General features: G+C 41.2%; 1 protein-coding gene across 1 annotated transcript in view; it reads right to left on the bottom strand.

Moving 5' to 3' along the window:
• Window positions 1-17,295, bottom strand: part of FNDC3B (fibronectin type III domain containing 3B) — a 184,538-nt gene that overhangs the window by 10,498 nt on the left and 156,745 nt on the right. The window contains exons 23-25 of the mRNA XM_084212475.1: window positions 13,035-13,247; window positions 3,361-3,527; window positions 488-615 (exon numbers count right to left, since the gene is read on the bottom strand). Coding sequence (XP_084068601.1) covers window positions 488-615; window positions 3,361-3,527; window positions 13,035-13,247 — 508 coding nt within the window. The remainder of the gene's footprint in view (window positions 1-487; window positions 616-3,360; window positions 3,528-13,034; window positions 13,248-17,295) is intronic.

Below are 17,295 nucleotides of genomic sequence, written 5' to 3' on the forward strand. Positions count from 1 at the left end.
CAGTGACAGAAAGGATCCACAGCAGTTACATGTGCATCAAAACCTCAGACAAGAATGAGAGAGATGAACAAACCACTTAACGTGTACTTGACTGAAAACCTTGATGGACAGACTTGGAACTGGCTTAGAAAGAGTCATCTTCTGACTTCATCTCATCTCCAGATAATGGTTAAGAGCAGCCAGCTCAGAAGCAAGCATGGGTGGACAGAATTGTAACTTTTTAAAGGTCAGTACAGTTAAAAATAGTGATTAACCACAGAAAGAACACAAATCACTCCAATAAAATAATGATGTTCTATATACTCCCTTAGGGGAGAAAACAGCCCATTACAGCTCTTAATTTTGACTCAGCCTTTACCAAAGTGCCCCTGACACATCACCATAGGGTGTAATTCAATACAGTACAAAGAAACAGCACAGTGGATTTTTAAAACCATTTCCATTATGCCATCAATTTAGCAATATTAAATCCAGAACATTTCCCTACCTGCTTGTATTCAGATTCTCTTCCAACCAGTACCTGCAGAACATAACCAACAGGATCTCCCTTCATGGGTGGGACCATTTCCCAGGTAACTTCACAGGAGTTTCCTCCCAGCTGTGTCACTCGAGGGGCTACAATAAAAAGAAAATGCACTAATGTTTAATATAAAGACTGCACCAAAATCTTATTTTATGAGCACTGTAATATATACCAGAACATTTTAAAAAGGCTAGAGCAACTCCTACCAGTCAGCTCTGTGAGCTGCTACAAAGAAGGAGTGGATTTAGAGATAACTTTCAAAAACTGATCTTTTCAAAGTAGAAGCCACTGCACAAACTACACAGGCATTCATAAAAGCAGCAATTCTGTGAAGTTCTGAGCAAACACCTGTGCCAGTGGAGATGCCTGTGCATCCCTCTCATGCTACATGCCACTGAAAGAGAGGAATAATATCAAACATTTCATTCAGGAAAAACAGGAGAAGGAATGTGAGAAGAGAAGCTAAAGAATCTTCTGTATTAGAGACGAAGTCCAGCCTGATAAGCAAAAGCACAAGCATAATTTTCAAGACTTGGACTTGAATATAAATCTGAGCCTGACGCCCACTTGATCAGAGCTGCTATTTCTAGCCAGACTTAAGACTAGTGCTCTCACTAGAACTCCAGAGAAATTCAATTTGTCAGCTGTTACAAGGCTGCTGTCCTCGGCAGAGGCTCTCTCAGCAGCTGAAAGCCAAGGGATGCTGTGCCTTGACCCAGGGCAAGCTCACAGCTCAGTCTAGCAGAGCACAGACAGGGGAGCACATTTTTATGTACAACAAAGCATCTGCCACTGGAAGGCATGAAGAAAACTGCAACAGCATTCAGAGTTCACCAACCTCTTGATCAGGCAGAGCCAGCAAGCACAATACCAAAAAATAAAAGAATAAAACTGGGAGAAACAAGAGTGCTGAACACTTGTATCAGGCGGTTAACATGTGCATGTGCAAGGACATGAGCTTGTTAAAGGCAATCCAGATCCCCAACCCCACAAAAACAGACAACAGGAGGGTCTACCAAAGAAACAAATGCTGCTGCATACATTACACAAATTTTAGACTGATCTGTTACTTCCCAAGAGGAACACTTGAATCATGAAGGCCCAAATGTAATCAATATCCATTTACTTCTCTCTGCACATCTGCTAGTGTTGAGAGACTGATAATAAACGCCTTTATCTTAGCTGACAACAATCTCAATTATTTTTCCTTCTCCTTCCATCCCTCACTTCAATACATGTAGATTTTTGTCTGACACTGCCATTAACAACAAAGCTATTCTAGGGTTGGCATCACTAAGAGAGTAATTAGGAGACCTTACAGAAGAACACCCACTTCCTTCTGATAGATAAAAAGCCAAATTAAGTTTATCACATAAATTCCTTTGTATTTCTCTGAGCACAGAAGGGAATCAACACTGTCATATGGCATCAGACCAGTCCTCCCCATGGCATCACCTCTCCTCAGCAGTGCTCAGCAGCCCAGCTTTGTCATGCCCTTTTCTCTGTCACAGCCAGTGCTCTGTCAGGTACCTGAGGTCCCAGCCCACACACGACCTGGTATTTGCACCATTGATTCTCAGCTTCATACTCAGCCCAGGGGATGAGTCACACTTAACAGGAACTCCACAGGCAGACTGGGAGTTCAAAACAAACACCTAAGTGAGGTTAACTGAATAAAATGGATTTTCAGTCAACAAAATGCAAGTGTGACATACAGTGGCACCCTGGGTGATGCCACACGAGCTCCCTTCCCTTGGCTGGGCAGCACATCTCACACCTGTGTAAAGGTGTGCATCAGGATAAATCACCTCTGGCTAAGCATCCTTACCCTCAATCACACAGGTGTTTTTTGCTGGAGAGTGTTTTCTCCCTGGGGGTGACTGACTTAGCAGGGAAAGGCACCTCCAGCAGTGTTCTCCCCTCTCTAAATATTTGGTTACAAAAGGTGTCAAAATCACCAAGGCTGGATTTTAAATACAGAGAAGCAAACAAAACCTCTCTGACAAACTGACAGTTGTTTCTCTCTGAAAATCACAGGGTTTGACAGGGAAGCCTGCAGCACCCAGGGGAAAAGGTGCATTTGATTCCAGCTCAGCTGATCTGACAACCCATAGAGCAAACCCACTGCCCTTGTAAGAGGCCAAAGAAGGACTAATTAGGCCTAGAACAAAAGGCCTAATTACACAAAGTTTTATAATGAAACATCTTTCACTGTTTTTGCTCCTTCCTTCCTTCCTCTTCCTCCTCAGGAGCATAATTACTTAGGACAAAATTTACACACAGTAAAAGACATTTCATTATAAAACTTCATTTAATTAGGCATTTAATTCTCCTAGTGAAACCCATGCTGAGTTCTAGGTCTAATGCTCTATACGTGAAATATCATAATTAATTTTATACATTAAAGGAAAAATAAACCCTGAAGGTCTATGTTGGACATCAAATACACAACAACAAAAAAATAAACTTTACTAAAGCTTGAGTTGGTAGGTACACACACACACTACAGCTGTTAGATCCCTTGTATAAATGCTGTGGTAATCCAGGGCAATCCCCTGGCAAACATTACTGATAGCAGCAGCATTTGAACAGTTTTTTCTATTACAACTGTGGCTCACATAACCTTTATGTTGCTTGTGTGATTTTTTTTGGGGTCTTAATATAGCTTCCCACCATTAAGTACTTCACAACTCAAGAGAAACCTACAGTCAGCACAAACTGGTTCCTCACAAGTGTTATTACATACTTATGGTCACCCTTACAACCTCCCCTCATGCTTACCAATTACCAATAAATAGTTGCAAGTTACTTACACATTAAAAAACCATACTACATACCTTTGATTGCAGGTGGGAGTGACTTAGTTGTGCAGAAGGTACAGATTTCTGAGAAAGGTCCCTCCCCAGCATCATTGACAGCCTGTATTCTGAACGAGTAACAGGTGGATTCTGTCAGCCTCTGTATCTTGTATGTGTGACTTGGTCCCCTATAAATTGGGATAAACCTGAAACAATAAAAATGAGAATATGTAGTTACAATGGAGTGGCAGTGACATTTCTGATTATTGCACTTACCAGCTCCAAGTATCCATCTTGTGAAAACTGGCACCACGTGCCCTGCAGGGCTGTTAAACACACATATAAAAATGTCCCATTAATAACACACTGATGATGATGAGGAGGTCAGGGAAAGCAGAAGTTCATTGTCCCTTTTGAAACTACTATTACCTTGCAAAATGATGGCATGAATTATCAGGAAGAACATCTGTCAGTGGGTTCCCTACCACCATGGGATCAAAATGGATTCAGCCTGTGTCCTGCTACAATATACCAGGTGTGCTGCTGGTTTACATGCATGATGGAAACAAATTAATATGTTGACTCTAATTGATTTGGACTTCATCTGCACATTAAGACACAAAGGCCATGTCTTGCAGTCATCTGTGTCATCTTCCAAAACATTTCCTTTGACAAGACTAAACGAGCACACACAAACTTTGCCAACAATGTAATACTGAACAAAATCAATGTAATTTAAAAAAAAAGTATACAGTTGCTAAAGAGAATCTGACTTCTACTGTCTATTGCTCTGCTCAGATAAATGGTTTTCATTAACAGTTTTATGTCAGCCAGCAATTTCTAGCTAAGCCCCTGACCCCCAGGAGCTGAGCACAGTGGGGATAAAAGCAAATAAAGAGGAAGCACCCAGACTGTGCATCCTCCATTCAGCCTCCACCAGGGAACATCCTGCATGCAATAGTCCTGGCCTTGGAGAACAGAAAATTTGCTATGTAGGATCACATACTATTTTTTTATTATTTAGTACCCTAATTCAAGTATCTTAACCATTTCAGAAGGTTTTATATCACCAGGAAGCCAAGAGATATTTTCCTTTGACCTCCCTATCTAGGTGCTAGCTTTGTCCTTTGGCTTTGCACGAGATGCAGAGTACAACCAATTTGAGCATTTCAAAGAAACTGGGTCTGTCATTAGCTCTCAGGGACAGAAATCAATTTGTATTACGTTATGATTGCAATCCACATAAGTACAAACAGAGATCAAGAACCATCTGTAATAAAAGGGAATATTAAGGTAATTCAAATTGTTGGAAATGTACTCTGAGGATTCATGTGACTTACTACTGAGTTTTAGTGAGACCCATCCCTTGATAGGAAACTAAAGATCTGTGCCCACACGTTTTTAAGAGGAGAATTTAGAGCCAATTTCCAAAGAATTGCTTTCCTAACCTTATGCTTACCCAGCTTAAGAACTCCCTGCTATCCCACATTTCTGAGGCTCATGTAAGCAGCCACAGCACATTTCAAAAGACTGACACAAACCTGTGCTCATGGAATAAAATTTTTTGAGATTCCCCGGGTGATGAGCAATGAACACATACTCAGGACAGCATTAAGACTCAAGAGACAAGACACTCTCCCTCCTGTACTTCTTGCAGCTCAATCAGGCAGCTGGCTCAGAAACCCCTGCACACTACTCACAGGAGTGTAGAGATTTGTCTCTGACCCCAATCCAAGGGCAACAGAGAACAAAAAAGATCCAATGCCTATTTCAGACCAATGACCTCCCTGCAATCATTTGTGGAGTTACGTGAGCAAGGGAGGATAAATGCATCTTCCCAGCTAACAGACAAGCACCCTCACCCCAAGCTGGTCCTAAGGTACATTTACAGTCATTCATATGACCAATACCAATGACTCAAATGACATTTTCACCTTTTGGTTATGATTAAGGTCACTAACACTTCCTAACACTGAGGAACTGATCTGGAAAAACATTTGAGCTCCTTCTGTCATTTGGGAACTGGACTAACACTCCCAGTTCAGTTAATACCAGTACTCCCATCCAGTTCCCATCTCCACTCATTTCTACTTCTCTGTCTCTAAAAATATCTGTCAGGAAAGCAAGAACTGTTACAGAGAAGCTTGCACCACAGGACTGCAATGGAAGCATACCTAAAACTTCTGAGATTTGACCATCCCTGAAGAAAGAGGGCTTCCACTGGGCTTTCTGCTGGAGGACCACAATGAACTCAAGAGTTGAGTCAATCAGTGTAACTGCACATTGCTACTGTGAGGCAGCATACATTAAAATGATCTTAAGTAATGTAACATGTTCATATTACTGCAATTTCATTTTTAAAATCGAAACCTACTTATAAAAGCACATTTGATTATGAGCTCTCTGTACCTTTGCCTTCTTGGCAAGCCTGTTATTGCTCACTGTGCTTCATCCAGGCCTCATTCATACACTGCCTCAAGAACAAGTCAGCTCTGAGCTTGTTTGCAAGGACTTAATCTCTTATGCATTGAAATGTTGACTTAATCTGTGTATGGAAACCTTCCCTGTGCTCTATCTCCCTCTCACCTCCTTCAAAACAAGACATTTTCAAATCTCAGTTGAATTCAAAAGACAATAGGCTACATACCTCAACTGGCACCCTGCCTTTGAAAGCATTCAGCCTCTCTGGTTATTGGCATTCTCAATACAGCTGTATCTTTTTTTTTAAGTTTGCACCATCCACAATTAAACCTGATTTATTCTAATTTTCCATGCTGCACTGTTGCCTCTCCTCTCCACTAAATTAATGGCAGAGACTAAAAAGAAAGCAACTTTCTCCAGGGATGGGGGCACTCCCCAGAGGTTACTTCTCCCTCATCTCACAGAGTGATCCCAATTCTCCCTTCCCAGACATTCTCACATCAGCCACAGATTATTCATTTACCTGCACACAGCAGAGGAGAGAGAACATCATGTCCTACACCAATTGTTGGGGAGACACCACTGCTATTAGTTTTTCATCAATACCCTTTTATTCCCAGTGAAGATCTTCTTGGAAGAATTTTGCATCTCACAGCTATTTTGTTTCCTCCACTTCAGTCACTTTTCAGTCAGGCAGAAGAATATCAATGTACTTGCTCTACTTCTGCTCATTAATTCCCAGCACATTTTGAGCAGCAGGTTCCCTTTCAAACTCTTGGGTTTTGTTTATAATTTGGTAACCTGTTGATTCTTGCAAGAATTTAATTTGAGAGAAATTCTACTGTACAGCACTAAGTAAGATGGCAATCTTGGGGGAAGGCACAAAGGCTGAATGAGCCATGAATGATTCTGTTATTGCCTCTCAAAATATGTGGTCAGATGTCAGGATTTTGGCTGGAGAGAAATCATGAACACAGCATCATTAACACACAGTCCAACCTGCTGACCTGAGGTTTCACACCAGCACACAAAGGCAACCGCCTAATTAGAAACTAAATGACAAGAATTTCACAAACCAACAGCTCTTTTAACATTATTAATGCTCCATCACATCATCTACACATTTACTGCCCCCACCTACTTTCTTAGACTGTTCCTCTAATTTGGTTGCAGAACATTATCAGACACTCACTGATTTATGTGATTTTCTCTCTCCACCAGCAGCTCCCTGTACTGTGGGTGGCAACAAGGAAAGCAAAGCTTCAAACCAAAACCATCTTAATTCAGAGATGCAGAAGTAAAGTCAACAGACAATTTTTTTTTTCATTTTGGCTGTATTTTAAAACATTCTGCAGAAAGGGAAAAGTTTCCCATCTGTAGCATCTCTAATCCCCACATCCATCACTGTTCCTATAACCAGCTCCAGGGTGGCCCAACCTTTTCAGCTTTGGGGCACTTTTCCAAGCCATTCTTTGGGATCTCCTTTTGCAGGCAGGTGCTGAGGGAAAGTAAACATAAAACAAGAGTTCTCCAAAAGAGTTTTGTGCTCCCACAACCTCTCCCAACTTTGGCTTCCAGTCCTAAAATGAGGTACAGGTGGGATGCACTGGCCTCTTTGACCTGAAGATCTGTTTTCTGGAAGATTCCTTTTGGAAAGTTTTATTTATAATACATATTATATATTTTAACTGTATTATAATGCATGCTCACCACTGCCAATACGATTGGGTTTTTTTGAATAATAATATTAACAACAGGGCCCAGTGAAGGAAACATTTCCTTGCTTATATTTTGAAAAGCAAAACTCAGTGAAGAACAGATAAAGGCAGGAAGAGAAGTGATAACAGATGGGAAGAGTTTGGTTTTCTTCCTTGAATTATCTAGCACATCTGCAGGCTAGACAAAGGGTACTTGCTGCCAAAAATCGATTTTTAGCCTGTTTCTACTAGATTATCTTTCATCTGCTGCTGAATTTGAATTTGTAACCCATATTCACAACAGACAGTCACTTGTCAGATGTCTGGAATTATTGAGAATTGAAGTATTTCAGCCTACAGAAGCTCCTCCACAACAAGAAAATTGATTTTTTTGCAAGAAGCATCTGGGCACATTCAACAGGAATGGAAGACAGAGCAGCCAAATGCCTGACTGAAGATTCCTGTGTGCAGCCACATCTGGGGGGCAAGGAACTGGCAGGGAGGATCATACTGAGCACAGCTTAAATGGGAAGTAACAGCATTTGAATGAAAGATGTGGGAGAAATCAGGGAGAGCACCCAATGGCCTCTTGAAATTAGACAGTAATTTCAAAGGAAGAAGTAGATGATGAGGCAGCTACAACACCTTGTCAAAAATCAATAACAATAAATAAGGGTGAACTTAAAGCTAAAACCAAAAAAGAACAGAGTTCAGAGCAGCAAACCAATATCCTTACAGCCCTACATGTGTTTATCTACCCTGTGCAGCATCAGAGCAACCTGCCCAGAGTTTTAGCAGAGTTTATGGGCCTTCAAATGATGCTCACTGAGCACATGGTGTCCAAACTGCTGCTGTGACAGGCCCAGGAACATGGGCAGAGCTGGACAAAGGAGCCAAGCTCAGCCTCTGCTCCACCAACATCAGCAAAGTGAAGCTGGAACCTAAAAACGTGCCCTTGGAAAACTGGCCAATGTGATCCTGCTGCACTAAACTGTGCCTCCATTGCACTTCAGGGATAAATATGAGAGTCATTACTCTAATCATGGTGTTGTTTTTCTCAAAAGGTTGTTACAGATGTGCAGAAAATAGTTTTTACTACAGTGACAATCTTGGGTCCCGATGCTGCCCTTATTTATGATCTGCTGTCTGGAATATTCAGTTACCCATCAAGTCTGAAGTACCTGCAGATGTGCACAGATCAAAATAAAGGAGAAACTTTTATTTCTTACCAAAGCAGGGATTTTTTGAATATACTTATGGAGTAGCATCTTAGTCTGTGTCTTGGCAGCTTCCTCACAGCTGAAACACCTCATTTCACACATTTAAGGTTGTTTTTTTGAGGCTTCACTTTGTTCCAAACAATGACACCCATACAGTTAACTCACACCTACTAGAAATGTTGGTTTACTCCTGCTTCCAGGAAGAAAGATGAAATGCATTAACAAGTTCACTCTCTCACACCTGGGAACAGTTCTCCCTCTCATTTTTCACTTGCAAAGCCTCAGGTATCTGATCAGAACGCTGCTAATACAAATATCACTATTAATAGCAATACTCACCTACAAAATGCAGCAATATGAACAGAGGTTAGCTTGAAAACTTTCCTGAACATTAACTTTCTATCTAGCCAGGCTTGCAGTGCAAACTGCAGCATGCCATCTGTCTTGGTGCTCATGCCTAATTTCCTTTTATCACTGTTTTATCCAATATGAAAATTATTTTTCCTGCAGGATTTTGCAAATATACGTTAACTTATCTGATTTTGTATTTTAATAGAATGTCACAAGCCAGTAGGACTGATACATAACAGCAATTGCTGTTAAAATGGGTGTAAATTGTCTTGATCAAATCAGGAGTGTAAACAATTTTTTAATTAGACTGCTTGAAACTTGCAGTAACCAGGGGATGATTATGCAAAAGTCATCAGGCAAGGGCAGCACATTCAGCAACTCATCCCTCTGTGTTTCTATTCTACCTGCAAGTTAAGGCAGAGCAAACACCCAGGTTGAGGCTCATATATTCAACCACTCCCTGCTACCACCAACTGAAGACAGCAGAAGTGTGGGGCAATTGTCAATGATCCTTACATTATGTTTTTAAAGAATATGTTGAGGATGTTTCTAAGTCAGTCTTACCAACGGCTCTCCCTTAAAATGTAATTACATGTGTACATATTGATTGTGATTCTCTACACACACAAAAATCTCACAATTTACCTCAGCTGCAACATACAGTCATCTAAATAAACACAAGCAACTGATAAATGACCCACTCTTAATTTACTTGCTAATTCTCCCTTTCAGACTGGATATTGTGAGCATTTTAAGACACTAAGAGGTGCAATTAGTTGTGGGAACAACTAAAGATTAATTACAGTACAGCAGGAAGAAAATAAAAAACATTAATTAAGTTCACTTGTTCCACAGAGGAAAAAATCCATAGTATTCTGGAAAGTAGTGCAATTTGAGTAACATAAATTTCTTGACATTACCAGAATTAGAAAATGAAGTCACAACTGATAGTTTATTTAAAAAAGAAAGGAATTTCATAGTCCTCCTTACATAAAGGTCACTAACTCTCAACTAACATTTCTATGTACTGAGCTTTCCAGAAACAGATTTTTCTTCATTTCCACTCAGTGCTACCCATAATTGAAAGGACAAGTGATGCTAATTTCATCTTCCTAAATGTCAGACCCCGAAGAGCTAATGGGAACTAACGCAGGTACATCTCTGATGTGCACACCTCCTCAAGCCCTTACACTAATCAGTGCCAGAAGATTTCCAAGTATTTTGCTTCACAGGTCTTGCAATCAATGAAACATTTGGTCTCCAACAACTGGCCTGTTACACCTCATTACAGAAAGGAAAAGTTGAAAACACTCCTTAATGACCAGGACACACTGGAGAGCACTGGCTATCATTACATAAAGCCAGAGCTGTCTTTACCAAAAGGCCATTAAAGCTGTTGGGTCAGGATTATTTGATTATTTGATTATTTATTATTGATTATTTCCTTTCCTTAAGAGAACTCGCTCATCTTTGTATTTATGCTTGTGAAAATGCTTCAACAGCATTTTAAAGGTAGCTTCCATATTAAACCAAAGGAAGGACAATCATAGTACTGAATTGAGGGATTTCAATATAAAGCTGTTATCAGTAATTTCAGCTGTCTCAGGAAATACAGTAACAATGTTCTCTGAAAGACCAGGGGTATGACAGAGGTCACTTCTCAGTTATCCATGTTTTAAACCACAACCTCTTTCCCTGAATCATGTACTATCTGTTCTCCCAACAGACGGGACACCATGGGCCCTTCCTACAACTCTTTCAAACCATAAAGTACTCCAAAACATCCTTCCAGATCATTATTCTGTGTCATTTTTTCACCAGAGACTGGCATCCTAGAGGGCTGTCCCAGGCCTGTCAGTGATTCAGACCCTTTAACTTGGCCAGCACTGAACTGGCCAGGCAGTCACACTGCATGACTGCAGGCCCCTTCCAGCTAAAATATCCTATTTCATTACTCCCTCACATGTGCAATTGGAGAGGCCAGTGATGTTCAAAGAGCTGTGTTCCAGTACTTTCCCCAAGCACACACAAGGGTGAGCAGTCCCAGGAGGGTTTGTTTAATCTCAGAGAGGACTCCTACCTCTGTAAGCACCTGCTGCCCCTCCCAGCTCCTGCTGGGCTGTCCTTCCCTTCCCCTCCCTGCCCAGCAGGGATGACAGCTCTCCTGGCTGTACAGAACTCCACCTTGCAGGGGCATCTCTCACTGTGATCAATGCACACAGTGGAAAGCAAAAAGAGACTGCCAGACCGGGAACAAATACACAGATCTTACAGCCAGGACCTGCCAGCTCCAGCTGCTCTCAAACAGAACAGTGCATCCATCTCACTCCTCTGCCATGCCCATGCCTGTATGGATTCATCAGCCCCAGGCCTGACTCATTTCAGGAATTACCTGGGCTAGCTGCTCCAAACCCAACCACCAAAGGGAGCCTTTCCAAGGAATGGCTCAGTACGAGCAGGAGGAGACAGCACAATGCAGAGGAGCAGCTTCTCTGCATCTCTGCGAGCTCATGTGGACTCTAAGTCAAATTCACAGCTAAGAAGACCCAGCAGAGTATCAAGTCCAAGTGCTTCCCAATTAAAAGCTCATAAGAGACCATTTGCAATGGGAAAAGCTTGTGCAAAAGCAAAGGATCATGCTAAAGCTGTGTGCCAAAGCAAGGGATAAGAAACACTCCCCTGCCTGCTGCGAGGTACCATTTTATTCTTACAAGGAAACTTCCTCTTTTCCCCAGCATCAAGACAGGTTAAAAACAATTTACAGCTCTTCAACATCCTACCTGCAGTGCTACATGCAAGCAAAGCAAAGCAGTCTGCTGGATGTGTCTTTAGAGCTGACTGAATCCCAGGGTGCTGCAGGTGATGGGCTCCTGCCAAGCATCACTGCACTCTGAGGGAGCTGTTTTCAGCTGTCAGACTTTCAAATGGGTATTTATATTCATTGGACACCTCTCAGGATTAATACAGTGTACCCTCTCTGCATCAGTACAGTTGAGATACTGGGAGGTATTAAGGCATTATTCATGGTGGGTTTATTACTTAAAATTAGAGCTTTTGGGCCAGATCTTCAGCTGGCATAAACTCAGCACAGCTCTATTTAAATTAAAGGAATTGTGCTAGTTTACATCAAATTATGATCTGTGCTGAAGGTCTCTAAGGATTATCTACTAAATAAGTCACTTATTTTAGCTAATTGAAGTAGTTGAGAGCGTTTCTTAGTAAATTATGAACCATCTATGATATTTATTCATTGAGGAGCTCAGACTGTTAGGCATTACTTGCATATTGTCTTTCTATCCTTCCCTTTTTTAACACAATATATCTCATCCCAACTTGGGATCTACATTAGCAAATCTTTCCATCCAAAGCTCACATGGGAAGATAGGTTTTTGCTTAGCACTGACTGTTTAATTTAAACACAGATATTTGTTTCTTGCGCACCTTATTTCAAAATTATTGTGGATCTACCAAGCTGATGCCAAGCTCGTATTTTCTAATGCTGTAAAGCATTACAGCTATAAAATCAAGACCACCAGCTTGCCCAAAAAACATTGTTCTGCTCAGTTTTACCTTACCTAGACATCTGATTTGTAACCCTTGGCTTTATGAATACACACAGCAAGCTGGGTGCAGTATCTTTATTTCATATATTCTAAAAGGTAAAGGGCCACTGTGGCCCTGAAACTTGATTTAAAATTTAGTGGCAGAGAGGCAAGGGTTTTGCTGAAATGTCACCAGTACAGGATTGATTTCTGTTAGACCTGCCAGTTTTAGGTTAATGGTTGGACTCAACAATTTAGAGGTTTTTTCCCAACCTTAATGATTCCATGATTCTTTATCACTCACAGCTTTACTGCATAACTTGCTCAGAGTACAGGCACAGAATGCCTATTAAAACAGTATTTTGTACATACTGGTAGGCACAAAGCAATCAGGAAAACAGAATTTTTCTTCCACTCACAACTGCGTTATGATGAACCAGGTTTTTTTCCATTAGCACAAGGAAAAGATTCATCTCTCTCACCTTTTATTTCTGTCCTCTATCTGCAAGATGTAGACCATGTCATCAGCAGAGTGGAGCTTGGAGCTGCTGTCTCCCCACTTCAGCTTCAGGCTCTGAGGCCCTGCTGCAGCACACTCCAGCCGTGGAGGTAAGGGTGGCAATGGTCTGGTTTTTGCTTTAATAAAGTGGCTAAAAGGTCCAGCTCCAATTTCATTGACAGCCTGGATCCTGATCCTAAAAACAAAGCAAGAAGATGAATGTTAAATGCAGTGCTTTCATGAGGTTCTTGATATGAACACGTGCCAAGGGGCAAGAGAGCCTTCTGGGGCTGCCTGCTCCATCCCTGCCCACCCCAGCTGCCAGGGCTGCTTGTGGCACGCTGGAAGGTTCTGTCAGCACAACAAGGATCATCCTGCTTAGACTGTAAGAGGTGCAGTGAAGATGTCAGAAATGCAGAGGCAGAGGGGAGGGTTTGGGTCTCAGGACATGGTGACAGCTCCTTCAGCTGCAGGGACAAGGGGCAGCAGCACAGGACAAGCACAGCCTGGAAAAGTAAATAAAAAGCAAAAGTGTGTTCTGGCTGTCTAACAAAGACCATGGACTAATTTAGGTGAAATCATTCAGGGAAAGCACTGGTGTCACTGCCATGAAACCCATCCCCATGTTGGCAAACACCCTGAAGCCCAGAGGAGTGTTCTCTCAGTCTCACAAAGCACACTATTTAAGTACAGGAAACTCTGCTGGGAGGAACTAATGAAGGAGGTTAAATCCACAAACCTCCTACACTTGCCACAAAGTGCAGAAATGTTAACTGCCAGTGAACTACCCATTAGATCAAATAAATGCTGGACCCAAGTCACCCTCACAAGATGCACAAAGGCCCTTGAGCCACTTGAGGACATCATGAAGAAAAGCAGAGCACTTGCCTGGTCACAGCAGCTTGAATTTGAAAATGTTCTTAACATTGAGCCAGTCTTCTAAATTCTATTTCTTTCTCAAGATAACGACTCCTGCTTTCTGCTTTGTTAATTTTCTCCTACCTGCCTGCATCTTAGGGTAACACTGAGATGAGTGAGGAGGAGTAGCAGTCTCTGACTATGGTAACATCAACAGCACCATAACAAAAGTGGAAATTTGCATCTCCAAACAGTTTCTGAGGACTCTGTAAATAGAAATATTGGTACAGCTGTGCCTGCAAGGTTTCAGAAGTTTGTTAATCAAAGACTAAATATGAAAAATCAGGATGGAGAAAACTAATTAAGTTTAAGATAGTTCAGCCTAGTTTAGCTAGCTGGAGAGATGCCATTTACTTTGGAAATCCTGTGCACAGCAGCCTTGTATTTTCTCATGGGTAAAGACTTTTTACAAGAACTGTCTTTGCTTGGCAAAGCTACTTATTTTGACTGAAGAACATAAAGTGATGCAAGTTCACACAAACGTATAAAAAATTACTTTGCTTTTAACAGCAAATTTTCAGCTCTACCATCAGGAAAAGAGTATATTAAAGGGATAGGGGAAAAAACTCTCAGGAGAGTATTTCCCATTGGAAAAAATCTCCAAAACTGTATTTTCTGCCTTTCAAGAACATAAAAGGTTAATCAACATATTGCAAAATAATGAAGTCTGATCTGTTGGTTAGTCAGCTAAAGCCACTGCACACTGAGAATGCAGTGTGCATACAGTCACATGCAAATGTGTGCTTAAAACGCTGCTTATTGACCCAGCCATTATCAGGGGTAACATATTGCTTGGTGTGGAGCTGCATTTTCCCTCAACCTTCCTTCTGGCTTCAGGAAATGCATCCTGACCACCTTATATCACTACATTCCTCCTTTCCTCCCTAAGGGTGGATGGCACAAAGATCTAGTGGGAGCTCCCTCTTCAACTGCTGCTTGCAAGCATAGAAAGAACAACAGGCTTTTCTAGTATCTGAAGAAATGTAATTAATGTAAACATTGATCTTACTTCATATTATGCTACCATTCTGCTTTACATTTAAGAGTCATTACATTAATATTTAATGGTATTTCCAATAAGAAAACAAAGCCTGCCTGTATTTTCACTAGATTCTAGCAATCTCACCATTAGCATGGGCACATAAACAGTAACAGCTATATTGCAAAATGCTACTACTGCTTTTGTAGATTGATTACAGCAGCATGCTCTTGAGTATATATCCTTTTGTTTTGTTTGGTATTACTTAGAGTCCCAGTAACAACAAAGCCTGTCCTCTCCTCAAGCACTGTAACCTCAGCTGCTTTCCAACTGGCAGCTACCAACCTGAAAACCAGCAGTGAGATGAATCTCTCTCCAATATCACACTTTTTAGATACATGCATGTGCAGAAACCTGCACTTCCTTGTCTTGCTTTTGCCAGGTACTTGCACAAGGCAAAAATGTGTCTCCTCATTCACTTCTTTCCTTGCTTTCCTCTGCTGCACAGAGTTATTGCTCCCCCCTTCTGACACACACAAATATGCACATACACACTCCCCTCCTGCCTCTGGAGCACTGTAAGACTGATGGAAACTCTTAAGCCTTAAAACAGAGACAGGCATCTTTACAAATGAGTGATGATACTGGGAAAGCAGGAATTGATTTATTTGACTCTTACACGGCTGATGTGGCCACTCTTTGCTGCTGATTGCACCACCATAAAGCTCTGTAAATTGCCACTATCATTCCCAGGGTCTGAGCTTCATCAGACACACAGAAACAACTAATTTTTTGTTTCCTGTGCACATGGCAGTGCAACCCAAACCCTGGTGTCACCTCCCTCTGAACCCCAGCAGTGTCTGCTCAATGGGAATCAGAAAGTCCAAAGGGAAGGGGAGAAGGAAGAAGGGAGACAGAAAAGGGAGAAAGGACCATGTGGAGAAGGGGGAAGAGCACCTTGTACTGCACCATCTCTGCTCCAGCTCAGGTGCTTTTCAGTGTCCCAGCCTGTGACAGTGAGCTTTTCCAGCTGGGTGGCACAGCCAGGGTGGGCAAGAGAACATCCACAATTAACTGGAAACCAATTCCTGTTTACAGAACTGGTACTGGGAAAAATCAACTCTATTTTCATGTAAAAGTATAGTATAGACAAGTAGAAATATGTGCAGCAAAAGCACTTCCTGAATTCCTTTCAACTTTTCCAGTAATGGTTTCTAAGTGAAAGTACTCCAAACATCCTCTTGGAAAGAAAGATTGTTAAACCATCTGACAATCACAATTTGACAACAAGTTTTTTGAAAAATGTAAAGAGTGTATTTAAGAATGCTGTCTAATTCTGCAGACCCTGGACCAATAATATTTGTATTCATTCTCACATTTTCCCACTACAACTTTTAAACATTCAGAAAGAAAAATCATAAATCAGACCAGGCAAATTTAGAAACGATGAAATGATCTTTAACAGAGCATTCTCTCTTAAGAGATTCTTGACCCAGGAAAATAAACACATTAAACAGGATGCTATTTTCAGAGTGGTCACAAAATCCTTTGTGCAGTATTCCAAGAAACTGGAAAATCAACTTTTGAATTAATTTTAGAGTCTGACATGAGAAGGCTTTGATTCCCTCGTTCCCATAAGAGGAATGCCACCAGTTGCAATACATGTGGAAACCTGTGGGAGTTAAAATGCCATGGACTTCCAGAGGGGAGGGGAAGCAGCATCCTCCACCACCAGCAGCAGCCTGGACATGATGAAGAGCCATCACACACTGCCCCACAAATCCCCACTCAAGACTCCTGGAAGAAGACTTAGCTTGACACTCTGAGATATATTTTGTTTTATAGCCTGCTTAAACTTTGCTAATTTGAGCACCCACATGAATTTTTCTCTCCATCCTGGATGATCTTTCAGAATTCACAGAATGACTAAGTTGGAAGAGACCTTCAAGATCATCGAATCCAACCCAACTTTCACTTGACACAGTTTAAAAATCTAAAATATTTATAGAATTTTTATTCCTCAACCAAATTAAGTGTTGCTATTGAAATTTAATAATGCTACTATATATTTCTGTACACTGTGTAACTCCAGAGAAGAAACATTCTTAAAAATTGGAAGTTGTTTTGCAGTGAAGTATCTCAACAGCAGAACACAATTATCTATGGAATGTGTTAAGTGAAGCTTGGGAACAGACTGTAATAGAAAATTGGTGTTTCTGTGACTGTTGAATACTTATTTATTGTGGAATATTTATTAACTCACTCCTAGTTACATCAGTTCACAGAAAACCAGGCCAAGTATATTACCCTATAATCTGAGTTTCCAGAGCTTCGTGGCTATGTCAAT

Source organism: Fringilla coelebs (genome assembly GCF_963513975.1).
Source record: "Fringilla coelebs genome assembly, chromosome: 10".
Taxonomy (NCBI): Eukaryota; Metazoa; Chordata; class Aves; order Passeriformes; family Fringillidae; genus Fringilla; species Fringilla coelebs.